At 41.7% G+C, this 26,982-nt stretch overlaps 1 protein-coding gene across 1 annotated transcript in view; it reads left to right on the top strand.

Moving 5' to 3' along the window:
• The window catches only part of EXT1 (exostosin glycosyltransferase 1), a 177,734-nt gene that overhangs the window by 143,893 nt on the left and 6,859 nt on the right, over positions 1-26,982 (top strand). Inside the window, exons 2-8 of the mRNA XM_021546410.3 lie at positions 6,230-6,323; positions 8,996-9,103; positions 12,711-12,830; positions 18,313-18,445; positions 19,796-19,914; positions 20,632-20,727; positions 23,729-23,818. Of these exons, the coding sequence (XP_021402085.1) occupies positions 6,230-6,323; positions 8,996-9,103; positions 12,711-12,830; positions 18,313-18,445; positions 19,796-19,914; positions 20,632-20,727; positions 23,729-23,818 (760 nt within the window). The remainder of the gene's footprint in view (positions 1-6,229; positions 6,324-8,995; positions 9,104-12,710; positions 12,831-18,312; positions 18,446-19,795; positions 19,915-20,631; positions 20,728-23,728; positions 23,819-26,982) is intronic.

A 26,982-nucleotide genomic window follows, 5' to 3' on the forward strand; every position in this document is an offset into this window, starting at 1 on the left:
CAGTTTTAACAGCTACTGTCCATCTTAACTGTAAAATAAAGTTTCTTTAGCAGTGCATTAAAATGAAAAGTCTACTTCCCTGTTTTTCTTTGTTAATCCAACTTTCTGAATGAAAGGTAGATGCTAACGTGAAATGGAGAAAACAGTCTGCTTCATGGTTAGTTGCTGCATGCTTACAGAGTTTCATTTCCATTGCATGGCTGAGTAGAATTATGCAGAGTTTTCAGACAGGGCTCATGCTCATACCCATACGTGGCTGTTACCAGTGTTCCAAAGTCACTGTTCAGACCTACTGCTGTAGTTAGACAGTAGCATCCCTTGGAGTCCAGCACCCAGGGCAGTGTGGTGGCGGTGGCTGCAGTGACGAGCTAGACTGAAAGAAATATTCTAATGGCTGCCTTTCAGCACTTGGCAAGAAAATCCTTTTTATGTTAGTTTCAAGGTCGTCAGATATCATTATAGCCAAGTATTAAAAATTTCAAAGAAAGGAGGCAGTGTGTTTGATTTATAGAATAATTATCTAGCTTTCGCTCTAACTTGGCTTTGGCAATGGTTTTGCAAGCACTCGAAAATTAAATCCATTTTTTATGGCACTACAAGGTATTATCTCACAGCAAATGATAATTAAACACCTGTGAAATCAATTAGCCTTTTAAACAGGGAAAAAAAAGTTTTCCAATTATATTTTTGCACCTCCAAACTTTCTAATTCCACTTGCAGAGCAGGAGATGAACTGCCAGTAGCCAGTTAACTGGCATTCAGATCACCCCAAAGCATCACACAGCTGTAAATCCAGAAGCAAGCAGCTCGCAGTGACGGCACCCTTCCAAGCAGGATGCGTGAGCCTTCCCAGCTCAGTCCCGGGCAGCTATCGGTCTGACACGCGGCCGAGCTGTCAGCTCTGCTACAAAGGCACTTACTCACTTGGTGCTTTCTGTGCCAAGTTTTACTTGACAGTTTATTTAAAAGCCAACATACCTTAGTGGAAACCAAGCAACGAGACGCTCTGTGTGACTGAGTGGGGTTTCTTCTCAGGCTCTCCAGCCAGTAGTTCAGAGCCATCTGTATTAAACATTTACATATGGAAAAATAGCCAGTTGGTTAATAGCTGAAAATTAATATACTGGAAAATCGGGAAACACTTCTCCATTTACCCTTGTGTTACAGGTTTTACTGTCTGTCTTTGTTGTAGCATTTTATATGATACAGAAACTTCTGGAAGATGCAGTGTGCATTCTTGGGTTTGCAGATTCAGAGAGGGAGCCTTGGACATAGTTGGTTAAGTGCCATCACAATTTTTGGCTCAGGAAGTAAAAAGGCAGCTCTAGTCACATCTGACATCTACAGCGGAATGTGCTGATAGTCCCTGCCAAAGATGAGCTCCAGCATCTTCCAGAAGATGGATTATGTGTAGCACTGTTAAAATATGTACTGCTGGGTTAAACCCATTGCATTTGATTTGAGTTAAACCTGTTGTATTTGGCTTGGGTTCTGGTCCTGTATTTCCATCTGAATTTTAATAGACTTAACATGCAGCAGGATTTCAGTGAATGCTGCATCACCAGAGAGGAAGAAGTAAGGTCAGGATGCTGTGGTTAGCATCCCCAAGGTCTCTCTAACTTGCTGGAGAAGCCACCAGTCATTTGTATTTCAGGTTTCATCTATGAAATGTGAATGGTGATTGTATCCTGTCAAAAGACATGTTGTATACATGACAGGTGACATATATCTAGATAAAATGTTATGATAATCACTGCATCTAGACTTATCTGCTGGTCTAAACAGTCTTTTTAGATTTTAGCCCTCTCTTCAGTCAGTGGTGATGAAGATGTGGCTTTCAAAAAAATAGTTTATGCTAAAATTGATAGTGTAAATATTTCCCAGGCTAGTTTATAATCTCTACAGTGTAGTGACATGGGGAAATGCTTAAGCTGTAGAAAGGAATGTACGGCATGGCTGATTAGTCAATGCAGAGCTTCTGCAGCCTGCCAGGGCTCCTTGGGATAATGGAGAACCAGGAATCCCAAACAGCCTTCTAATCCATGTGCTGATTGACATGGTCGGCACATCAGAAGAAAAAAGAGAAAAGGGGGATGGGATAAGACAGACTCTATGTGTTGGATCAAGGAGTTAAAATGGTAGGAGCATTTGGCCAGGCCGTGTTTCTCCTTTGGATAATTGCCCACACAGGACTGCAGTGTTTGCACCTGGGTGATCGATGGAGCCAAACATACTTCCTCAACTATGGGTGGTGGCAGGGAGGGAATAATTCAATTAAGTTGTGAATAAATTAGAATTGATTGCAAATAGAGCTATTCTTTTATGCTGCCTAAAAAGGTACTAGCTGTGAACAAGGTACACTTAATCATTGTGAAAAGAAGCCTGAAAGTTAATGAAACATGCCTCTAATACTTACAGAGGGATGCCAGCTTTGGATTAAATCTTTAGCTATTTTAGTTTTGAAGACCCAACTGTCATTTTTAAGGCATATGCATTTTGGATTTTAACATTTGAATGCTGCAGCTGAGACCCGGACCAAGCCGACCCTAAAATTGGCAGTAAAATGTTACCTCTGTGCAAGCATGCAGAATGAAGAAATCAGGAATGTATGAGCAATAAGCATGTGCCCCAACTCCCCGCCAGTCTTCTAATGTGGAAACCTGGAGCTTTCTGGAAATAAATATCTTCTGAGCAAAGCAGAGGACTCTTCTAAAAACTTTTCTACAGTAAATGCTGGGGAATATAAACTGCCAGAAGGAAAGGGAAGTGCCAGAAGTAGTGCAACACCAAAGCAGCACAAGTAAGGAAAAAGTACCCAGCCAGCCCCTGCTCAGTGCTCTGCAGTGCTGGTCTTTGCTTTGATTTTCTGGAGCCTGGAAAACCTCTGCATCTGGGTAAAAAAAGCGAGTCTGTAGGCAGGTAAAGGAGAGCTGTCCACACACACTGGCAGCTCCAAGTCTGCAGAAGCCACAGCAATGCAAGCTGGAAGACCATAACAAATGTCCCTGCCATCTTCAGATGTTACCAGCTAATGGTAATAAGCAGTTCTGGAAACAGATCTAACCCCCATTGCTGGGGAGACAAGTAATAGGAAACCCTGGGAGAACCTCTTCTAAACACTTGCTTAGAATAATATAGCTTAAGATACCTCCTCCAGTTGTGAGTGGAGGTTCTCATACTTGATTGCCTCCCTGAGGTTTTGCTGAGATTAGTCAGTGGAGATAGTGTGGAAATAAAGCCCGTTGTTGGTGTGGTACTGATGTTTGCATTAAATGCCAGATTGGTACTTAATGTACAGTATCAGTGCTCTAGCTGAGAGGGTGTTCCTGGAAGTCTGTGCCAGCTCTGGACAAGTGAAGGAGAAATTTCAAGTCCAGCAAGTACTTAACTCAGATACTTACTTTTACTCATAGAGATTATTTTACTCACTTCACTGAAAGTATTTTAAGTCTGAGTTAAGGAAAGCACAGAGATGAGATGCTTTCAGGTGTAAGGCTGTGTGCTCTCTACGATGTGAAAGAAAATGTACATAAACAGTTTGCAGTTCCTGACAGAATTCTGGCAAAAATAAACCTGCTGCTGTGTGCATGGTTGTATCTGGGCTGAGTGGGAAGGAGTCTGAAAATGAAAGTTGCCCTCAGCCTTCTGTCCTCACCATGGCTGGAGTTTCATTTACCAAGTAATGTTTTTGTGGCTAGCATCTCCTCCAAATGCTGCCTGGCAGTCAAAAAAAAAAAAAAAAAAAAAAAAAAAAAGGTCTCTGCTGCAAGCTTGACTCTGAAATACTGTTTGGTACATGTCCATTATTTCATCTGTAAGCCCTGCTTCCAGTTACAAAGCTATGCTTGCAGCCTGACAGAAATGTTTGGAGCTGGTTACATGTGTTGCACAAAAAGTGTTCCCAAATTCGTATTTAAACACACTGAGCCATCTTCTGTCTTCCAGCTAAGGCACGGTGCTCTCATTGCTTGGCATGCTACCCATGAACTCGTAAGAGTAAAAATAGCACCTCATGTTTGCAGATTTCAAGTAAATGCTTGGTCCCAGAGTGGTCTCTCAGGGGTTTAAAGTGGGCATGGGTTCCTTATCATTGCACTGAAAGATCCTGTTGGGTCACCTTAAAGCATTTTGGTTGAAATTGCAGGGAAATTTGTTCAATAGAATCTCTGCTGCGACTCATTTGTTTCAGCAGCTCTTGATGGATATTACTGTACTCTGGATCTGTTTCTTCCATATTTCTGGGTCCTTCCTGAAGCAAGTAGATATTTTGTGCCCATACATAAAGGTTAGGATGGGGCTTTCTGTGTATATATGATGTAGATAAATTGTTTGAACTGTGCTATTGCATGAACTGTGCTATTACAGACCTCTGCAATAAATCACACATTAAATTTTAAAAGACTCAAAAATGGGAGCAAGATGCTAACTGGTTTTAAGGTGGAAGATGGTCAACAAAATCCTCTTACTTTTTTTTTCCCTTTATAAATCTGTCCTAATACCAGCAAGCTACACATGAAAGAAAAAGTACCCACATCCTGGATGTCATGGGATATGGAAGACTCACCTGCAGTGGCCTTGCTCTCTTCTTTCCTTTGTGTTCTGGTTTTGCTATCAATGTTTTGTGGATAATGTTGCATTCTGGGGTATTAACAGAGTTTTACATTTTTAGATAGCTAATAATGGGGAACTTCTGACTGATGTATTCTAGCCCTATGGAGTATTCTATTTTTGGTATTTTTTAACATTTGTTGTCCTACAATACACAGTAAAAGCAATGAGCCTCAGACCTCTCAACATGTAAAAAAGGAGTTTAAAATGGCAACTTTTTTTTAATTGGGTTTTTTTTTGTATTCCAGTTCTAATATTTTCCCCTATATGCTGTGTCAGTGCTGACTGGTGTGCTGGGACATGGCTGCCAATCTCTATCCCACACAGAGAAAAATAAATAGCTGCCACTCAGATAGAATATGTATATATGTATTTTAACCAAAGTTGAGATATGATTCAAAAGAAAAAAGGAACTTTGAAGTCTGTTTTGTAGTTTTAATTAATGCAATGAGGGGTTTTATTTTACTCTCAGTGGAGATAATCTTAATCCATTCACAGTGACCTTTTCTTGTGCAAATTAGCTATACACGCTTGTTTAAGCAAATGGGCCTTTGCAAGATGTCTCTTCCTAAGGACAGATCTTATAATTGAAAATTGGCTTACTCCCATCTGTCTGGCCTGTGAGAATACAAACATAGGTCCTGATTCTTTGTATGTAAAATGCAATCATGTATATATGTATATGTGTGAACATAGACACACGTACAAAAAAAATTGCTCTGCCTGCAGGATATGGTAAATTTAGACTGTTGGTGTCAAAAAAATGCATTGCTACAAGTTACTGTCAAAATAGCATCTATGTGCAGAGCCCAGGACACTCTGGAGAATGGAGGGTGTTCAATAGGGATCCTTTTGACTCAGATGAGGTCAATGCAATTCACAATTCCATGGGCTTGTCAGAAGTACAATTTGCTAATAACATGCAGGAAACTGTTGGGATTTGATGTGTGGTTTTGGTGAATGATTTTGCAGTGATTAATGTAATTGGGAAAAGAAATCCAGAAGTGTCTATCAGCACTTTGATTCAGAGAAGCAAGGATCATTGCAGCTATATGATTAATTGCCAAAATCTGGTTGTATATTCTTCTCTTCACACTTAACAATAACCACCAAGTGAGTCATTGTATCCCCCCATCCCTTTTTTAATGCCTGCTTGATAAAGAAATATTTCTTTGGTATAGTTTGAATATTTTTTTGCTTTGTACAAAGCTCTTGTAAGCACAGTTATGCATGGTTTTGACTAAATCTGAATAGAAATCAGAGTCACAGAACAATGTTTCGGGTATCAAAATATTTAATGTGAGTTTGTTCTTGGAAGTCATGTACTGTTTATACAGAACTGGCTCATTATTGCAAAGACAAAATTACTTCCTTACTTATCAGTCTCAATACAACTCTCCCCAGCATTCTCCCATGGTGGTTGCTCTTGAGGATGGAAAAAAAGGAGCCAGAGAGGAGGCTGACACACATGCATGGAGGAGTTAGTTAACCTGGTGCTGAAGGGTCTTGGTTGGGGATGATTTTATCCAGATGTGTCTTACAGCTGTTTGCATTTTCATGCCCAGTTACTCTAGGACTCGCTGCTAATTGAATTTTCTCTTTTCTCCCCTGTTCTTGTTAGGTATGATTACCGTGAAATGCTGCACAATGCCACTTTCTGTCTGGTTCCCCGTGGCCGCAGGCTTGGCTCTTTCAGGTTTTTGGAAGCCTTGCAGGTAAGAGCTGCAGTTTAAAGCAGTGACTATGCTGGCTGCAATTCAGTGTGCAACAGGGAGGCGGGGAGCAGGGAAATGTGTTTCATTTCCCTAGTGGACAGTAATCCACTTTGCGAAAGCCTCTATTCATACTTTGGGAGCAATTGGCAACTTCTTCCCAGGAGGGGCTGAGGCACTGAACTCATCTGAAGGTTGGATTGCTCTATCTCCAGGAAGAGAGGTTTCCCTGGATGTGGTGAGGCTGAGAGATTGGTTAGAACAGCATTTTGTCAAGCTGTGAGACTTCCCCTGGGAGACACCGGTCTTTACACGTGAGCCCTGGGGCAGTAAAAATAGATTTTTGTTTTCACTTAGCCAAAACTTGTTTTCACTTAGCCAAAACAGACCTTCTTATGGATTGCCAGTTTTGAGATGGTGCTTGCTGAACATACAGAAGGTGGCCTGGAGATGTTAAAGCTCCAGATGGAAGCTTCACATGATGGTGGATATGAGCTGATCTCAGGCAGTTCGTGTGCTGTCTGGGACAGCACCTGAATATCCTTCACCTTTTAAAAAATATTTTGGTTAGTGGTCCCCTTTTTACTGTGGGCCAGCTGCAAAAGGAAATAGAAAAGGGCTCTGGAGTCCCTGTGGCCAGGCAGCACAGTGGTTAAGCCTGACACCTGCTTACTCATCTTCTGCCTGTCTGGTGGGAGTTTTGGCAATCAGCCTAATCCTGGATCTTCTGTCAGGTATGGAGAGCATTTTGTGAGGTGCTGCAACTCCCCTGTGGGTCTGGCATCTGGATTTCTGTGGGGGCTGGAGTGGAGAGAAAGAGGTGCTTGGTTTCAGTGAAATGGCAAATCAACACAACTTACAGGGTCCTGCCTCAACGAGTTGTTTTGCCATTTGGAAAGTGTCACAGCATTGACATTAAAGCTGTTAATTAATGGCATCCCATCCCTTTTCATCATCAACCATAAAACATCCCAGCCACTGTTAAAGAGTATTGTTCACTGGAGTGCTGAGCAGGATTCAGGTACCTAAGTGTAGGTATATTTTGTTATTTTAGAAGCCCAGAGAACCCAGAAACCCTTCTGGCTTTCTGCTGCTTCTCCAGAAGGACTCCAGTAGATCCTGTGTCATGTCTGCCTGCCTCTGATGGGTTTTTTGGATACCCTACATGCTCTGGACACATAGGTGTAACCACTGAACCCTGCACTTGCAATCAAATTTGAGATCCAAGTTCTGGACTGTCTCTCCCCACTTTCTCCTACTAAAAAGAAGATTAATAGCCTGAAAAGTGCTGTTCTCGTGCCAGTCTCTTCAGAGGCAGAAGTGAGACTGGCTTATGTGAGATGACAAGTCACTTCAGATCCTCCTGAAGAGCACTCCTCAGCTCTTCTCTCGTCTGGGCTCAAAGTTATGCAGCTTCTGTTAGATACATCAGCTCAAGAGGAGAAAGTAGGGAGTGTACCTCACTGCACAGGACTTGTGGGCTCCTGGTCAATAATAAAATGTAGGCAACTGAGGATTTTGCTATCAGGCTACCTGCAGTATTCAGCAATAATGATATATTCCCAGTTTCTGTCTGGATCCAGGTGATGCTGAAATTCCTAATCCACATTTCTGCAATGTTTTAAACATGAAACACATTACTAAGTGTTTTCTGGTTGGCTTTTTTCATGCAGTGATGTAATTCCTTACAGAAGATCAGAGTTGTTTACATATAATAATCACTGCTGTAATGTAGACTTGACCTGTGCATGATAAACCTTACCCAGGAAGGTACAGCAGTTTGAAACGTTCCCCTTCATACCATCTTTTTGGGAGATATGAACCCTAGTCTGGACCAAACTTAGAGCACTTAAGCTTGGTTTGATCCAAAATAAACTGAACCAGAGCACAGGTTTGATATAAATCCTCTGGGGCTAGGTTATTTCATCACATCAGAAGGTGTTTGTTTTGGATCTTATGTTGTGATTGAACTGACCATAGTGGTGATTATTTGTTTATGAAAATACTGACCTATTTGCTAAGTATTCACAAACTGCCAGTGCAGAAGAACTTGTAATACTTGTAAAAGTTTAATTAGTGTACACAGATCATTCTGGTAAGAAATAGAGACTAAGCTTGTATGCTTTTTGTTTTAGGACATACAACAATTCTTATTTTTGTTGACAGGTGATGACAGATGAGTTATATTTGTGCAGTTACCTCTATTTGGAGAGTTGATACCAAACATGATAGGAGAGTTGATACCAAACATGGGAAAGGTGGTGAGGAGTTAAATACCATCTGTATTTTCTGTTGAGTTGTCAGCAATGTACTATAAAAGTTAGGGAAGTTGCTTCCTGCTAAGTGGTTCACAAAGCAGCAAGGAAGGCCATCATTTTGTATTAAATTCTCCAGTGTTCCTTCCACCGCACTGAACAGTTCTGCCCTTCCCTGGCAGCATAAGCACCAGATTGCAAATGCCACTGTCCCTGCAAACCCCACCTTTCAATGCATATGAATAAACCCAAAATGGAAAACTATAAACACTTGGGCTGCCCTGCTGTGGCTTCTGGTGCTCTCTGCAATGTTGCCTCACCTGAGCTTGTGCAGAGAACGGGGTCAGGGTGTTGGTGGGAAGCTGGAGCTGCCCTGCTGGCGGGCAGCTGCTGACGGTGGCCGTGCCTCTGTGCCCACAGGCTGCCTGCGTCCCGGTCATGCTCAGCAACGGATGGGAGTTGCCGTTCTCGGAAGTGATTGACTGGAACCAAGCTGCCATCATAGGCGATGAGAGATTGTTATTACAGGTAAGAGAGAGACCGCGGCCCTCAGCAGATCACTTGATTATTGCTGCCACCATCTAAATGGACGGGGAAGATGAATCCAAAAGGTCAGGGTTGTAAAAGATTTTTTTATCATGAAGGGATTGTCTGTGTCAGACTGGCTGTGAACTCGTTTAATATGACATCATTCATTATTTGACCTGAAGGTCATTGCAGCCACCACGCCACATTCTTAAGTGCAGAAGACTTCTATTTTTGCAAAGAGCAAAAATAAAAAAATAAAATAAAAATTAAAAAAAAAAATTAAAAAAACCTCTTCTGGTGTGGAGCACTTAGGTGGCAATCTGAGGTAGACCTGCCCAGGTACTGTGATGAAAGGGGAAAACATTTGAGGGTGGATTCTGGCCCAGTCCTTAAAAAATAGTTTATCCTCAGGGATATCCTCAGGAAAGCAGTTATTTTCTCAGGCAGGAGTTATTATCTAACAATTTGGTGGGAAGCAGAATCTGTCCCTTTTCTGATGTATAGACCATGTAGCATTGCTTTCTAAAGCAGTGTTCGTATCACTTATTGTTAATCATGCGGTCATGGAACAAAAGTGGGCTGAGAAGTTACAAATTCCCTGCTACTTTCAACATCTACTTTGGTTTTAAATGCACTATGGTTGTTTTGGTTTTTTTCAGCTACATTAGTGGGTATTACAGTCCGACTTACATATATTCTGTACATTCTGCAGAGAAGTTCATGTTAGGAGAAGTTATTGAAAAATTGTTTTTTCCAAAGTGCCATTGCCCAGCATAATGCTGAGATCCACAAGATCTGGGATAAACACAAATTAGCCACTAAAAGCAATATTTTTTGGTTTTGATCCTTGAATTTAGTGTCCTCCACAGAGAGAAGCCCTCAAAAGTACAGGTGTGGTGGCACCCCAGAACAAACTATCTTTGCAATGTCATCACATGGCTGTTAACTTGTCTAAGGAAGTAAATATTTGTGAAGAGCTAGCCTAGCATGACTTGCAATGTGGTGCCTATTCTACTTAATGTCATACAAGCTGCAAATATAAAAGGGGCATTTGATTTTTGCTTCTGTGGACAGCACATTTTTTTCTGAGCAAAATTATGTCTCTTTTTAAATAATAATAATTTGCTGATCTTCATGTTTTCCGGTAACGTGCCATTCGTTCACTTCACACAGCTGCTTCCATATTGAGCAGCTACTGCACTGTTATTAACAGTGTTTTTAAAGAGCTGGCAGAGGGCCTGAATGTCTGCTCTGGGAAATGTTTTTGTTATGTTACAGTTTTTCATTTCCTGTTTGAGAGCAACTCGGATGTTTTTATTTGCATATTATCCTCATCATAGTGCTGGGAGCTTTTCTGCATTTATTTATGCAGGGTGGTTTTTCCCTCCCCCCTACTCATTGCCGAAATGACCTTTTTATTAAAGTTCTAATAATTCCAATGTAATCATGCTGGATTAGTATTAATACATCATTTTCCCCACCTGTCTTTCTGGACAAGTAGATTAATAGGAAAATGCATTTAAAATGGGAGCTCTGATTTTTCTTTCCAGCTGTTGTAACAAAGCCCCCATCAAGGCTCTTTTTAACCTTGACACTGTTTGCTGGCACCCAGGAGCATGGTATGGTGTGTAAAATCATAACTTCGTGTAGTAACCTTCATAGTTAGAGCAGCATTCCCTTTCAAAAGGTGTAGTGGGGATTGAGTATTGATTTTATGGGTGGATTACACGTGTATGCACACACACTACACAAGGTTGCACATATTGCAATTAAATGTTTGTTGAGAAAATTCTGTATTGCCACTAAGAAGTGACTTAAATCTTGTCTTTGCTACTAATAATGGTTCTAGATATGATTAATACACATCTGTGCAGCCAGTACAGGTAATGTTTATTATCCTTCTATCTCTTAGATATGTGCTAATACATGTTTTCAGGTTCTGTCTTTAATACTGCTTTTGCAGGGAGTATATTACCTGAAGACCTATATTTTACTTAAAGGGCCTATAAGGAAGGGAAATAAAGTAGCATCTTGGACTGTCTGACCATTTTCTTCTGCTCCACCGTGCTGCAGTGCTAACTCTCTCATAAGCCCAGTCTGTATTATATTAGCAGTGTCTCTAAGATGATGGTCTAAGAGTTGAAGGGCTGAGAGAGCAAATATTGGCCCATCTGACACTGTGCTCAGTGCAGCCATGGACAAAGTGTCCAGACCTGGTTGCAAACTCTGCAAGTAAAGAATTTGCTGGTTCTTGTGAAAATTTTTTACATGTAAATTTTTAAAGTTGCAAATTTTTTTCAGGAAAGAGGTTTCATGGGAAATCATTTCATTTAGGAACACGTGAAAGCAAATAATGATCACTGCCTCTTCTCAGAATATTTTAGGAATAGGCAGAGTATGTTTTGGTCAGGAAAGGGTTGAATGTGGTGGGATGCAGGCAAACTTCAGAGTAAGCTGAAATGCACAAGGACCAAATACACAGCCTAGGTATTTGCTTTTAAAACTAATGACTGCGGTAAAAGATTCATGAGAAACCAGTGTCTGAGAACAAGTTCGTGTAATTTAGTGGTTGGACTTGATGAGCTTAGAGGTGTTTTCCAACTTAAAAAATTCTGTGATTCCAGTTAGAAATCACAAAAGTGTAGGTGCAACAAGACAACTGGTCATTTCTAGAAAAAGATGTGCACAAAGCAGCAACATATTCTAAATGCCTTTCTTGTGCTGTGACTAGCTCTCATCACTGAAGCAAACTTCAGTTAAATCCCATTGATAATGTCACCTTGCATTGTCCAAGTTGTACTGGAGGCCTTGATCAATGTCCTAAGTTGAAAAAGTCTCCAAACACCTTAGTTTCGAGAAAGACATGGGGATGGTGAAAGATGTAGACATGAAGCCCTTCCCTTCTGATCTAGTGAACAGTTACATTTTTTAATGGAAAAGTCCTGCAGCAGGACAATTTAGGGTTTATTTGTAAGGCAGCTTATACAACAATTAATGTGTAGATTATGGAAAGAGGGCATGAACAAGCACTGTTTTCCCTTGTGAATACCAGATGTTGCAGAAGATGTTATTTTTTCCACCTAAGGTAAATATTAAAATGCAATTTGATCCACCAGCTCCTAAAAAGTGCAGTCTTACTTAAGGTATTGCTATGTTTTCCTTAGGACACTTAGTGTTGCCATGCTGTGATCCATGCAATTCCAGACCCCATTAATATGCTTGGAATGTGGGGATTATTGTTGAATCTCAACCCCTGCAGGTACTAAGTTGTTAAAATACTAGTCCATGAAGAATTTTGTGGGATGAAAAGTGTGCAGGCTGCATGGAGGAGCTCCTTACTATGCCACACTTCTTGTTACTGTAAACAATCAAAAACTAAAAGAAAGCAGATTTTAAAAAATTAATATATTCAGTATCAGAGGTTATAAAGGGTTGTGTCTCATTTGTTTTACATCAAGGCTTTAATTGTTGACACACATCTCCGTTGGACAGGAGTGCTGAAGCTGTACAACCTTCTAATGGAGAAGAGGGCTTATCAGCAGGATATTAATTTGATGAGATTGTGTTGTTTCTAAAGCTTCTCACTGTATTACATCTTGTATTACAGATTCCTTCTACAATCAGGTCTATCCATCAGGATAAAATCCTAGCACTTAGACAGCAGACACAGTTCTTGTGGGAGGCTTATTTTTCTTCAGTTGAGAAGATTGTATTGACTACACTAGAGGTGAGTAAAAATTTGTCTGGGACCTTGCCAAGCAGCGAGATTTCCATACCTGTCCACCTTCTCCTGTCCTCAGCTGGCTTCAGACCTTGGTTTTCATGACATGCAATTGGTCACTGGGAAAAAAGCTCAGCATCTTGATGAGTTTTCTCCCCTAAGGAAATACTTGCTTCATTATCGGAATCCACATTAGGAAAGTGACACAGTGAAAAATGGGAGCTACCCAACACATGGAAAAGTTGTCATGTGTGATCTTGACTTTGCAAGGCTTTATGGCTTATGAATCACTATCCTTGTCATTGGTAGTAAATGTATTTCTTAAGAAACCTTTCTGGAATTCTTTTTGGAAATAATGCTACTGTAAAGCTCCTCCTTGACTTTTCCTTAACATTTTGATCCCTTGTGATGGGGGTATTGATCTGGCTCAAGAAAAAGGGGGGGTTGTAAATGCTATGTCTTATCTTCACACACAGGAGAAGGGAAAGGCCTGATCATTCTTATAAATTATTAATATATAATCATAATTAGACTGCTTTTAAAAGGGGAGACAGATGATGTCGAATGTGGAGAGAATCCTTTCTGAATTCAGAGGCAGAGGAAAGATGAAAGACTCTTCAGAAGTAGGGCCCAAGCTGCAATTTCAAAAGCAGGTTTCTTCTCTAACTGTTTTGCAGTTTTTCACATAAATTCTTGACACTTTTGCACCACTGAAAGGGGCTCACTTTGTAGGTGCAAATGCATTCGTCTTATGCTAATGCTTCTGCAATTGCACCTGTCTTTGTGCACAGTTGTAATGCACAGTTATTAAGGCTCCACATTTCCTGCTGTACCTGCTTCCCCCTGAAAACTGCAAATGAGTGCCCATGGCTGATCAACCTCCAGCTGCTGCAAGGCAGTCCCTTAGGTTTTTCCATGCCAGTGAAGAAAACCAGCCAGGGAATATTTGCGGAGCCCCTGGCATAGCTCTCTTCACAATGCTCCCATTGCCCTCAGAAGAGCATGTCTTCATCTGTGCTGCCTGTTAGGAACTGCTCTTCATCCTCAAACTCCTCCTAAGCACTGATGAGGTAGTGATAATTACCACAGCCCACACCAGGATCAGACTCACAAAGATGGAAGACCATGTGCCATTGCTCACAATTTAATTAACCCTTAAAGAAGTGCTCCTAGGGTCCGTCAGGTGCCTCAGGCATCCTCTGCCTTCCCTGCATGTGCCCTGTTATTGTTAGGGATTGCTAAAAGGACAGGGGCACACGGCTCTCCCCACTGCCCTCTCCTGCCTGTGCTGTGCCCTGCTCCAGGGCACATAACCTGCAGCTCCCACAGCCTTGGTGTCCATCTCAAGCTCCAGTGCTCACACAGGTGTCTTTACTGCTGCTTTGGGATACATTGGCCCATGTGGTTTCAGGAGCCCAAGGGACAGCAAAACTGCTACAGCTGAAGCAGATGAATAACCAGCAAGCTGGAGTTTCTGCTCAGAGCAGAAAAAACAAAGTGAAGACAAAAGTCTTCCCAGAAGATTTAGTTTAATGAAACCAATTAATGTATGCCTGGTGTTGATGTTCTGGGTTTTTTCATCTGTTTGGGAGACTGATTTTTGTCTGAGACTTTTTTTGTTGTTGTTGTTTTTTAATTCAGTACTCTCAATCTTTTGAGACAGCTAAGAGGGATTATTTTCTTTTCACTCATTTCACATTTCAACTTGCCTGAGTAAAGTCCCAAGTTAACTTTTCTCAGGAAAGGATTAATACAGTTGAGAGTGACTTTTGTTGCCTGAAACCTGCAAGCAGTATATCCTCTTCTTAAAATATATTGCCTGGAAGTAAATTCCTAGCAGGATTTTTTTTTTATGGATGTGATCCATCTTCTGTTGTAATACTGTTGTGTCAGTGTTCTGATGATTCTAGATATCATCAGAATAATCACTTGCCTACTAACTTCAGTGCCATTGTATGTTCCTGTCTGAGGATATCAGCCCAGACAAAGTCTTCACCAAATCAGATGCCTGCAAGGGCATTACAGCCCTTCTTTCTGCATACCTCTGGAAGCCTTAAATCACATTTTAAGTTCTTTGATCATCTCACAGCATTTGGTGTTGATTGTGGTTTAACCCCAGCCAGGAGCCAAGCCCCAGGGAGCTGCCCATTTGGTCTCCCACCAGTAGGGTCAGGGAGGGAACTGGAAGGATAAAAGCCAGAAAACTCATGGGTTGAGATAAATACCATTTTATAGGGAAAGCAAAAGCTACATAAAAAATGAAGCAAAACAAGGAATTAAGTCACTGCTTCCCAGGGACAGGCAGGTGTTCAACCATCTCCAGGAGAGCAGGGCCCCATCACGTGTAATGGTGACTTGAGAAAATAAACACCATCATTCCAAATGTCTTCCTCTTCCTCCTTCTTCCTCCCACTTTATATCCTGAGCATGATGTCATATGGTCTGGAATTTCCTTTAGGCCAGTTTGGATCACCTGTGCTGGCTGTGTCTCCTCCCAGCTTTCCAGGCACCCCCAGTTTCCTCACCACCAAGGCTGTATGAAAAGCAGAAAAGGCCTTGGCTCTCTGCAAGCTCTGCTCAGGAATAACAAAAACATCTCTAGAGTGTCAACTCTGTGTTTAACACAAACCCAAACCATAACCCCATAGCAGCCACTGTGAAGAAAATGAACTCTATCCCAGCACAGTGGCCTAAGCCAAGCAGCTGATAGCCCAAAATAAGATGTTTGAATCATTTGGCCAGCAAGCCCCTGTGGCAGGCACAGAGGAGCTGCCCAGTGTCTTGGCCAAGATGTGGGTTAGGCAGTGATGCTCACAAGTGCCTGCTGCATGCTGGTGAGTGGGAGCTCTGGCAGTGCAGCAGTGGGCTGCTGCAGCCACCATCAGATGCATGTTCCAGCATATCTGCACTTCTTCAGCTTCATCTTCTCTTGAAGCAAACCCAAAACATCCCTGCACAGCATGCCGAGTCCTCCACTCAGGAAGAAAAGGGGAGAGGGACAGCACAAAGTACAAAAAAGAAATGCTGGATGCTTGGCTAGGGCCTGTTGAAAAGCAGAAATGATTACGACAATATGTGAACTTTTTGAAGTGTGAGGGTGAGCAAGACAAAAATATTGGACTATTAATGCATTCCAAAAAGAAAAAGGAGATCTTGCCAGAGATCCTAACCCCTTCTTCTCTTATTAAACTTCCTGTCATGCCTCATCATTGGAGAAACCAAGTAGATGCTGTCTCTGCAATATGTGCAACACTGTACACTGTACTTTTTAATTCCTTGGTGTCTTCCATGGTTTTTTTTACACTTTTTAGTTCTCTTTCTGCCAGGTTTTCCCTGTCTGTCCTGAGAGACTGCTGGCTTTCGTATGTAGGCCCAAGAGGGTGATGAATTAGTGATCCATTTTTTTGCTGTGGTGACCCAGCTCCCCAGGAGGATGCAGGGGCACACTGGTGAGGTTTGTGGGGCTCAGGGGCTCCCAAGGCAGCCAGTGCTGCAGTGGCACCAGGACCCTGCCACACTGGAGCTGCACTCCGGGCACGATGAGGTCTTCAACACAAGCCACGTGTTTGCCTTGCAGCCTTGTTGGCTACCAGTGCCCAGGAAAACTCCACTGCCTTTGTAAACCTCCTCACCAGGCAAATTTACAGACTTCTACTTGTCCAATTCTGCCCCAGTTCTGAGACAGCAAGATGGAGGAGCTGTAGTATTTATGCTTTGTGGTAAACACTCAAAAATAAATACTTTCCAGGTTCTCTCTTGTTTAGTGGCATAACTTGCAGTTGGGTAAACAGCAGTCATTGTCTGTATTTTCTCCTGTCCCCACTGCCATATGGGCGATCTGACAACTCTTACACCTAACTTCTCAACTAGAAATATTCACATACATTCTTGTCAGTGATGGCATTACGGTCCTAAGTCTGTTATTCCAAACGAAAAAGTTAAATTAACTTACTCATGTGAGTAAATTACTGCATATTAGCTATGGTAATTGGCTGTAGGCAAAATTCAGAAAAGCTTGCATTTAACATCTGCCCCAGTTTAGCAGTACATGTATTACCACCAGCTGTGGATTGTCTAACACAATGTAACTGGTGTTTTAATCTTTTCTTGTCATGGCAAATCAAAAATTCCAGGAAAACCTCTGCTTGTAGCAATACTTATTAATGTATTGACCAAATGTCCCTGAACTTAGTAGCTTACAGAGATTTTAGCTTGTTTAGACTGCAGCAGTTGCTTTTGTTCTTCTTGTGCTGGGTCTTTTTGCTTGTTTTTTGGTTTTCCTACACTTCAGTCCAGGTTCAGAGACATGAAGTTTCACTCAGATACATCTATGTTAAGGCCAGAGACATGGGTTAGAACAATCAACATGTTCTTGCCACTCAAGCCCTATGCACTGCATAAACTACCAGTTACATGAAAACCTCCTTGGAAGATAACAAAAGGTGAGCTGCAGAAGAAGGCAAGGTATTCCTGCTTAGCCAGCTTGGGGGAAAATTCATCCTTCATCACCCACTGGCCCTTTGCAGCATTCCATCTCCAGACCTGCTAACTTCTAATGCTCCAAGGGAAGGCAAATCTGTAAGAGTATGTGGCTCAAGAGTGTACTGCACTTAGAAAGTTGCACCTTTGGAGGCTGAAATTGTCCTATTAGAAATTCCCACCACTGAATCTTGTTATGCCTTTGCAGGAAGTTTAAAGAATTTCCCATCAGTGTAAGAATCACTCTTGTTCCTGCAATCAGGCATCCAATGTGAAGCAACTGTAATTTCATAAATACAAACTAATTGTACAGCCTGGTATCTTTTTTTCTTTTTTTGCTTGTGGTATTCTAGGTGATAAAGTAGATGACCTAGCAATCTGTTCTGACCTTAAAAATCTAGGAATCTGGTTTTGGCCCCCTATAGGGTCAGACAGTAGTTGTGAAAAGATCATCTGTTTCATCCAGCAAGGAACTGTTACAGAACTAAGACATGGAATCAGTGATGTATCTGAATGCTAATATCCCTTTATAATTAAGAAAAAATTAACAGTTAGTGCAGCCTGATTTGCTGAAAGTCTTTTTGGTTTTGAATACTCTTCTTATCTCCTAATATTACCTAACTTTTTAGTGCTATCTTCAAATAATTATCTTCTTTGAGTTCTGGATAGTAAAGCTGACAGTGAACTAATCAGGCTTACAACTGCTAAGATACTCAAATAGACAAACTATTTGACTTGAAATATAAAATGCAATAAATTGTATGATCCCCATGTCCAGAGAGACTAATCAGGTGCTCTAAAACCTATGGCACAAAGCCTGTGCTGCTGAAGTGGTGTCAGTGTGCAGGTTCTGAGTCCTTTTAAAAGAGATCAAGGAGGAGTGTCTAGTAATTTGTGTGCCTCAGCTTTTTGCAGAATGGGTGATGATTCCAGTCAGCTGGAGTCCCTGAAGCTTCTACCAGTGACTATGACAGTCTATTTAAAAATCATTATTTCTCTTGTTTTCCAGATTATTCAGGACAGAATATTTAAGCACATATCACGTAACAGCTTAATATGGAACAAACATCCTGGAGGGTTATTTGTACTGCCACAATATTCCTCATATCTGGGAGATTTTCCTTACTACTATGCTAATCTTGGTGAGTGAATCCTTGCTATAATGTAGTAGCATCTGGAATTTCTAGTGGAATTTTGAAGTTTTGTCTTTGAGTAGCATGTGCCAAGTGACTTACCATTCATTTCTAGTTAATGATACCTTTCATTTATCCTGTCTCAATCTTCATTGCCCACTGTAGATTGTAACATCTCTGACTCATCAACATGCATCATGTGCCTCTTGCTTGCAGAGATTGTTTTAAAAAAAACCCGTATGTTCCTTCATACTTTTCAGTTACTGGTAATTAATGCCTGAGTTGCTGACCCATTAATGGCCCGAGGGGACATAAGAGGAATAGCTTTTTCCTTTCTTTTTTTATTTGTTCTTGGAAAATTGGAAAAGTGGTAATTTACCCAGGACACTTTTTATTGGAGTGCACACTTGATACGGATTTACTCTGCATTCTGTGTCTTCATATGAATCTCACTAGAAGGAATGAATAGGGCTTAGGTTCATGGCTTTTTCCTGGAGCAGAGCTTGGACAATGAGTTCTGCAGGCAAATGTGCCTCCAGGCTGAAGGGAACCTGCTTGGCAGACTGCTGCTACTTTTGGCTCAGCCTGTGCCATCCCACTTGTGTGGATCTGTACTGTTCACCTGCTAAAAATTGACAGTTACTGTGGTAAAAAAGAGAGAAGAAGGTTTCTGTGCTAATTCTGATGAAAAACAACTATGATCCCCCCACACTGATAAATTTAGATAAGGTTGAGAGCAGTAATGAAGGATAGGCACTAGTAGGATGTGTTATTCCAGGCAAAAAAGCAAATCATAGCAAGACAAAAATTTAAAAATGGAAGGCAAGGATGCAAGCAGAATTATCAACTCAGAATGTAATTGAAGATGCATGTGGATAGGAATCAACCCAGAAAGAGCAAAAATCTGACAGAGGCTGTAATGGAACTGGGGGAAATGAATAAGCTTCTGGAATTTGTGAAGATAATCTTTAAAAAACATCAAGCATCCAGAGCCAGGCAGCAAAGCAGAGCCTTTGTCGAGGAAGACATTTGGCTGAACAAACTAGATGTCAATATTGTGGGACAAACTGGATAAAAAAAAGAGATAACAGAACATCTGTGGAAACAGTGAGTAAGAAAAGGAAATAATTGTTTTGGAGTCCAGTATTTCAGAGTGGAAGTTAAAGGCGCAGAGTGGGAGTTAAAGGGAAGTGTGATCTCCTCTGAAGCATCTGGTATCTAAGAGGAAGGGAGATGACCTAAAAAAACCTGGCAAGGTTTGCATTAAGTGCAGATTGTTTTTTCCATCCCCGAAAGTCCTTTAATCTGTAATAACTGGGGCAATTTTGTCTTTACTGAACACGTGTCTCTTCACTTCAGGTCTGAAGCCTCTTTCCACATTCACTGCCGTTATCCATGCAGTAACTCCCCTGGTTTCCCAGTCTCAGCCTGTGCTGAAACTCCTGGTTGCTGTAGCCAAGTCCCAGTACTGTGCACAGGTAAGCAGCACTGTTTGCCTGTCAGTCACAGCAGAGACAAACCACTCTGCCAGGAATGTGGAGCCTAGTGACTCAGCCCTGTTTCAATTCTGATGTTTCTTTCCTCTGAGATTTCTACTGTCTGTGACCTACATGCATGGGAAATAAAAACTCTGAGTATAATGGAAGTGGAATAGAGATAGTAATTAAACCCATTGTTACGTGAGACAGGTAAAATAATGAATGCACTTTAATGACCAGCATTGTGTGTGCTGCAAACTGCACAAGGATGCCTATGCCTCTAGAGCCATTGCATGATATTCCTTCCTCCCACTGTGACTTTTAATCTCATCAGTGCCAGGATTTTGGCTTATCTAAATAAAAACTCTGAGGAGTTCAATAGGAGCACCCTCTTGCAGTGGAGTGTCACAAGCAGTTTTGCCTTTAATGAGAGCCACAGAAAATCAGTCACATCTGTATCACATGGCTGAGACAGAGACTTCCCAAGTTCCTATCCAGCCTATATTTGCCTGAGAGGCAAAGTATATAAGTATTATAAGTAGCCATCTTGGGTGAAATCAATGTAAGAAGTGTTATTTTTGTGCAGATTTGTTTCATTGCTTTTCATTTTGAAAATCCTAACCTGAATTTAACATGTCTGTATGGAAATCTGAGACCTTAGAATATGGGCCACATTGCCACAAATGTCTTTGATCATGGTCCAATATTCTCTTTCAGATTATTGTTTTATGGAATTGTGATAAACCCCTCCCAGCCAAACACCGCTGGCCTGCCACTTCTGTGCCTGTCATAGTCATTGAAGGAGAAAGCAAGGTAGGTGGAGAGGATAATGGTAAAAGGTTGCCTACATTCTCTGACGGGATGGGAATTTATTTTTTCAGCAGCTTTGGTGAAAGCTTTGTAGTTCTCAACAAAATGACAGCTCCCTTCTATTCCTTGGCCTTTTGTACCAGCTTAGTTGCAGATTCGTGTTTCATGCATGGGCCCTGTGCACTCAGAAATCGTCAGCATGACAATTAGTGCCTTGAATCTGGGATTCACTGGTAGGACCCAGTTTTGAAATGTGACCCCACCAGCAGAAAGTGCTGACCCCATCGTAGGAGATTCCATCTCTCTGCAGGTGCATGAAAGCAGTGATGCAGCTGCACTCATTGAGTCTGAGAAGTCACATGCAAGACTTGGGGGTCAGCTGCGGACTCAAAAGCAGAGTTAAAAATGAGAACTTCCCTTTGAAAAGTGTCTTCTTTTATGGCCTTGAGAGGTACTGCTACCATCAAAAAAAAAAAAAAGAGAAGGGACATAGAACACTTGTGTGGGAACTAAATCACCATGTCATCTCTTGCTGTGCAACACACATGTCTTGTTTGTACTTTCACAAAGTGAAAATAGATGCCATCAGATGAGAAGAGTTTTTTTTAATTCTCACTTAAGTGGATGAATCCTTTCCAAATGCAGGCCTGAGAGAAGCAAGACATCTTGCTTCTAGAATCTGAAACAGATTTGAGCTGGACCTCTCTGCAGTCTCTGTCAGCTGGCTCCAGAGCTCTACATTGGCAAAGGGAACTTTCAGTTGCTTTGCCTGTACAATCCTATTTTGAATTTGTAATCTTGTCTTTGGTCTTGTCTCCTTGTCACCTTAACAAGAGACAGAGAGCCCTGCAAGGTTGGCAGCTAAAGGCTCTGGCCTTAGCTAGCCACGTAAACAGTATCAGGAGAATTGCTGCAGGGCCAGGAAAGGTTGTAGAGATTTCTGAGCCTTTTGAATGTTCTTGGGTGTTTTTATTTTCTTTTTGTAAAACTAGCAGAGGTGAGATAGAGGAGAAATCTCTGACCAGCTCTATAATGTTTGTAGAAATTGGCCCCAGGCACTGTTTAGATTACAAATGAGTCTCCTGAGTACACAAAGGTGTGTTTATAGTGGACAGTCTCTTCCCTCTAATATCCCAGCATATGCCAAATGGCTTCTTATGTGCAAAGCTGTGTTTTTGGACCAAGCTTGCAGAGCCAGAGCAACACAGTTCAAAGGTTGCACAGAGGAACTGCTTTTCATCTCCAAACTTGGCCAAGGCCTGCTGGCAGTCACCAGTACTTCATGCAGCTGATCATGGTGGTCTGCCTTTACCAAACCTTCACTCTTCCCTTGAAATCAAATATTATAACACCCATTTTACAAAATGGTATGTTAGCTGTAAAAAAAAAAACATGGCAAGTCCTGACTGTTGTAATATTTAAAACTTTTGCACAATCTGTAAAAGATTAGGGATGAGAACATAGGTCTTCTGCTGGCTGCTTGCTCTGCTTCATCTTAGTGCAAGCAAAGCAAAACCCTCAGCCCCAGCTAGATCACTTCTTCATTAGAGTCATTAGAGCCCTGCCACCCTGGACCAAGGCCATCATAATGATGAAGGGATGCTCTCCAGGCAGACATTGTGAACATCTTGATTAGGGAGATAGATCTTTCTCTGAATCAAGGCATAGATTCCAAAGACTTGTTCCCAAACAGGTTGCAGGGTATGTAGAATTGACCATGTCAATTAGGAGGGTTGTGTAAAACTACTCAGTGTCCCTGTTTCCATACAGTGGATTCCTCTTACTGGGCTTGACCTTTGAAGTGTTTTCTTGGCATAATAAATTGGTAGTCTAGTAACTAACCAGGCTATTTTTCCTAGCAAATGAGGGAAACAAACTGTGTTGTGTCCTTGTTATTCTTCCATCAGTTCTCAAAAGGTGCTATTTAGTCTGATAAAGAAACCATATGGATTTTCATTTCTTGCTGTTATCTTTATGACCCAGCTTTCCCATCTATTTCCTGTTGCTTTGAGGACTGTCCTGCTATGTCTTTAAAAAGCTTATTCTATATATATGTTTTTTATATATCGAATGGCTTGAGTTGGAAGGGACTTAAAGACTGTCTAGTGCTGACCTCCCTGCCATGGACCAAGAAACCTCACACTAGACGAGGTTGCTCAGAGCCTTGTGCAGCCTGGCCTTGAACACTCCCAGGTATGGGGCATCCACAGTTTCTGTGGGCAACCTGTTACAGTGCCTCACCACTCTCACAGTAAAGAATATTTTCCTAATACCTAATCTAAACCTACTCTCTGTCAGTTTGAATACATTTCCCCTTGTGCTGTCACTACATCGTGTTAAAAAAACGTCCCTCTCCATTCTTCTTTCAGGCTCCCTTCAGGTACTAGAAGGCCATTTAAGAATGTGACTTCTTAAAATGCTACAATACCTGTATAATTCTTCTTGCAGATAAAGCTTGATTTGAGCTTTAAAAGCTCGAGTTCTTTAGCATATTCTCCTTTTCTGATGGAGGACGTTGCACCGTCCTGGTAGTGTTACATCCTTCACACACAGCCTGGGCTCTGGTTTCCCAGCTGTGTAAGCTTATGAAGGCTGCAAAGTCCTTCTCAGCATTCATTACCTTTGATGCTCACACCCTGTAGGAGAGCAGAGGGACAGTCCTAGCCCCCAGGGAAAATACCCTCCACAAAGAAGCTGCAGGTACATCTGATTATCACTACAGACCAATGCAGTTTGTCACTAAAGGAAAGCAGCCTGCTGCAAAGAGGGAGGCCTACTCAAAAATTAATCCTCAGACAGAAAGTATAGGCTGACTTCAGGGCTGACAAAAATGACATTCCTTCACACACTTTTGAGCTGAAGGGTCCTTTCCATCAGACAGAAATATGCCACGTACCTCAGACAAGAGGAAATAAGAGTGAGGAATAAAATTAAGTATTTGTCTTGGAAATGAGTCCTTCAAGTGATTTGTATTTCCTCCCCTTCCTGCCTTGAATACCCACAGGTTATGAGCAGTCGCTTCCTGCCCTACGACAACATAGTGACAGACGCAGTGCTGAGCCTGGACGAGGACACCGTGCTTTCAACCACCGAGGTAAGGCTCTCTGTCGTCTTGGGAGTCTGCTTGGCTCCTGGGCTCAGCCTGAGCACAGCAGATATGCTCTTCTCTTGTCTTTGCCAGCGAGCAAATGTTACAAGATTTCCTGCTACACTCCTCAGATGTAACGTGTTGCACTTGTTTAAGCAACCCTGCCACTGCCTGCCATCAGAAGAGCTTTTCGCCCTGGTTAATTGGCTCATCATTAGCATATGGTTCTTCCGTTCTTTATTATTTTAGTAACATAGCTGCAGGCGGGTGTGGGCAGCCAAGAGCAGTCAGCTTTAATATTCTGCTCTCACTTTTCTGACTGGGGTAGCTTCCCCCCGCCGTATTATCAGTAGAGCATGTAGGTAGAGGGGGAAGGCTTTTCAGCAGAGGGCGACTGCTATCACTCCAGAAGACAGCATTGCCACCCTAGTGCAGATTTTACTGAGGAATGCTCTTTCCCCATTGTGTCAGCCCATAAAATTGGAGCACTTTGCTAGTTTAGGTGCTCGAGTGTCTGTGCCAAGAGCAAGATAGCACTAAGAAAAGAAAAATACTGTAGAAAACCAATTTTTACAACTGGGATGAGTATTGATTTCTAGAACCTCTTCCTGAGAACCACAAGGGAAACCAATGACAGTTTATATAGAGTGCAATATTTGGGAAATACATTATTAATGATGGCCAGGGAATAGCTTGAAAAATTCGATTTTCTTTTGTTTTCCCTTTTTTCCTCCATGTCCATGGTCATTCTGCTCTCCCCACTTCACCTACATAAAAATGCATTTCTGTCAGTAATGGGGATCTTTCACTGATGCTGCCAGTACTTATATATCAGTGAAGAAATGCGTGACATTAGTCTTCAGTCACTGCTATATACCTTAAGATGTTACTGAATTTGTTCTAAATGGATGAGATCGCAACTGCTCTTCTCCCCTGTACATATGTTGCGTTGTGGTTAGACTGCTGAAGAAACAGCCTTGGTAGCCCTCTTTGCTTCAAAAATGAAAGAAATAGTTGACCTTGAACCTGTTGATACCAATGTTACACCTTGGTAGTTTCTGCTAGATGAGGAAGAATATGACTGCTGCCAAAGCACTTGTGTTCAAAGCCCTGTACAGTCCAAAGAAACCCCAAAGCAATAAAAGACATTTCTCCTTGGGCTGGACTTCCTAAGCAGGTTGTTGTTCAGGATGAAGGGTCCCATCTCGGCTGCTCTGGGTATCCTGGTAATACCTCTAAGGGACTTCATTGCACTGACAGGGTATTTACAGCAATCTGGCCTGTAGAGTCCATGAGGAATTGAGGCTTTGTTGTGTTTTAACTGGTATTTGTTCATCCTACAAACTTCAGAGTCATACAGGCTTCTGGAACACATATGAACTATGAAATAAATAGTGTTTCTCGTTTCACTTGGCCATGTTTTGATCTAAACATTTTGAAGCACAAATACTTGTTGCTGTGTGAGACAACCTACACTTTTCTTTGTGGCTTTGGTAGTTTGCTTTGTTTTCTTTGTTGCTCCTGTGAGCAACTTGCAGCTGATCCTGTGTGTTTGTGCAGTGGGTATTTGCTCTACAAGCCCCCTGGTCCCTGTGCTGCAGACAGAACCAGCTGGCCAGGTCTTGCTAGACCCCACCTTGCAGCTCCAGCGTATCTCTGCCAGGTGCCAGCACCAGCAGCTCTGCCTGGTGGCTCTCCATGAAGAGAGAACTCTCTATTGCTTCACTTCCCCCACGGTACAGCTTACACCAATGTGATGTGAAATTTCCTTTGAAACTAGCTGCTCATGGAAGGTTGTGGTGGCACAGCTACAGGGCCCAGAAAAGGCAGTTTAGAATCCTGGTCAGAGGCAATCACATTCCCATCAAGAGCAGCAGTCACCAGGCACATCCTCTGGACTGTCTGTCCCCAGTGTAGTAAAGGTTTTCCATTCTTCATAGAACACCACGTTATTCTTCTGTGAGAGGAGCTGTTCCACAGGCACAGGGGAGTGTGTGCATGGGAAGTCATTAGGAATCAGTGTGGGTCATGATCCAGAGGTTTAAGAGACTGCCAGCTTGGCTGGGTTTTCCTGGTGATCAGCTGAGGGTGGCAGTGCTGCTGGAAATTACTTAGGATGAGACCTGAGGGGCTTTTTCAATAAAGGGAGTTTTAGGGTGGTTACTTACTTCAGTGCATCTCCCTAGTGCAATGGCAGATAGTTGAAAGCACAAGAGAGGGCACTGGGTGCACCAGTTTTATTATTTATTTAAGTTTGAGAATCTCAGACTTCTCTAAAGAAAACAGATGTCATGTTTTATGGGAAAGGCCTTTACAGGGAAAAAACCCTTCCGTTCTTTCATGTGGTATTGATTTGGATGAGATCAGAGCTATCACAACGGTAACTGGTTTGTGCACATTGTCTTTCTGGCTGGCCTCAGATTCCTTGAAACAACTTTAAAGAAAATAACCAGGCCTTAACTTCGTATTTCAGCCCATGTGCGACTCTTCTGTTTCATAAAAACACTGTAAATGTGAGAAGTCTGACAGTAATCAACACAAAATGGGACTGTTCTCAGAGCAGCTATTCTTTATCTAACCTCTACACCCTTAACTTTGACTGCATTCTTGGAAGGCTTTTCAAACAATTTTGAGTGATGTTTTAGGTCCCTCTGGTACTGAGGGGAACCTAATGTGCAGCACAGAAACAAAGCCCTTTTTTTGGGGGGTTTGACTAGGACAATAAGAATTGTGTATAATTCTTAAAAAATTTCAGTCTAGCTTGAGCTCCAAAGTCTTAAGTTGAAGGGGAGGGACTGCCAACCATTGATAAAATCTTTCCATATATATTTTTACCAAACTCTTCTCAAATATAATGCTGATGATCCTTTTGCAATCATCCCTTTCATCTCGATCATCCCTTTCCTCATATCACTAGATTTTGTTTGGTAGGATCATGGGGTGGTAGCAATGTCACTTCTCAATTCTCAGAGATTTGAGTTATTAAAATAGTTACAGCAAGACAATAAAATTAAAAAATGCCATTGGCAGCATTTGACATTCTCTTGTGGCTCATACAATATAAAGCATATTTTGTAAAGCTTAGGCTCCTTATGCCATTTAACTAAATGGTAATTTTATCTTCCTCTTCATTAAGCTATATCTTGAACCTTTTTGATCATATTGACAGT

This window comes from Lonchura striata, chromosome 1 (assembly GCF_046129695.1).
Source record: "Lonchura striata isolate bLonStr1 chromosome 1, bLonStr1.mat, whole genome shotgun sequence".
Taxonomy (NCBI): domain Eukaryota; kingdom Metazoa; phylum Chordata; class Aves; order Passeriformes; family Estrildidae; genus Lonchura; species Lonchura striata.